The sequence below is a fragment of the Penaeus monodon genome, chromosome 21 (assembly GCF_015228065.2).
Source record: "Penaeus monodon isolate SGIC_2016 chromosome 21, NSTDA_Pmon_1, whole genome shotgun sequence".
NCBI lineage: Eukaryota > Metazoa > Arthropoda > Malacostraca > Decapoda > Penaeidae > Penaeus > Penaeus monodon.
Genome location: NC_051406.1, coordinates 12152896 through 12153769, shown reverse-complemented (window position 1 = coordinate 12153769; position 874 = coordinate 12152896). Strand labels below are relative to the sequence as shown.

General features: G+C 36.0%; 1 protein-coding gene across 1 annotated transcript in view; it reads left to right on the top strand.

The window, feature by feature from the left end:
- Positions 1-868, top strand: part of LOC119586231 — a 12779-nt gene extending 11911 nt beyond the window's left edge. The window contains 1 exon segment of the mRNA XM_037934934.1: positions 18-868. Coding sequence (XP_037790862.1) covers positions 18-238 — 221 coding nt within the window. The 3' untranslated portion in view covers positions 239-868.
- The last annotated feature ends 6 nt before the right edge of the window (positions 869-874 follow it).

Genomic DNA, 874 nt, shown 5'->3' with positions numbered 1-874 from the left:
GTAAAAAAGCTGAAGAATTTATGACTTCCCCAGGTACCACTACAAGAAGGGACAACTGATCAAAGTTTCAGAACGGCAGCTGGTGTATGGTTGCGGTCCGCAGGCCCTCAAGTTCTTAGAGCTGCTCCTCCAACAGAACCAGCTGATGGGCGATGTCAATGAAGATGCCATGTGGACTGAGATGCCAGATGCAGCAGTACCCCAAGACCATACATACTTCAACAAGAAAGAAATATAGACAGTTTGGAATTAAGATAGGTGTATTTCCCTAGTTGCAGATGTTTCCAAGAAAACAGTAAATGCAAATTAACTTGACAGTGAATCCAGTGAAATTATATCATAGAGAAATAATCCAGCCGTCCTGATCATGGGTTGATGTTAATGTACTATCGCAGACAGACATATAATGTTCCTGTTGTTTTATGATGATATTTGGTGGCTGTGAAACCAGAGTTAATTATTTTTGAAGAATGTTAGTTTATTTAGATGTGTGCATAGTTTAAAAAGGAGAATAAGTATACAGAAGAATATAGATAGATATATTTGCATACTGTGATGGATGCACAATTTGTTGGGTTTAAATTCAGTAAGAGAGATGTAAGACTATCTTTAGGTTAAGGGTTCATATAAAGTACCTGATTTGAAGTTAGATACCATGAGCCGTTGTTTAGTTTTGGTAATGAGTAGTGCCATGGTAAAATATATTTATAGATGTGTTTTGTCTCATGTGCCAATGCTTAGAAAGTTGGCAGTATTTTGGATAAATAGGGTGAGGAATATCATCTGTAATATGTAAGAAAAGTAACAGTACTGGACAGCATCATGAAGTATAACAGCTGTTTAAAAGCAATTATTGTTTTGCTTAATTTTTTTT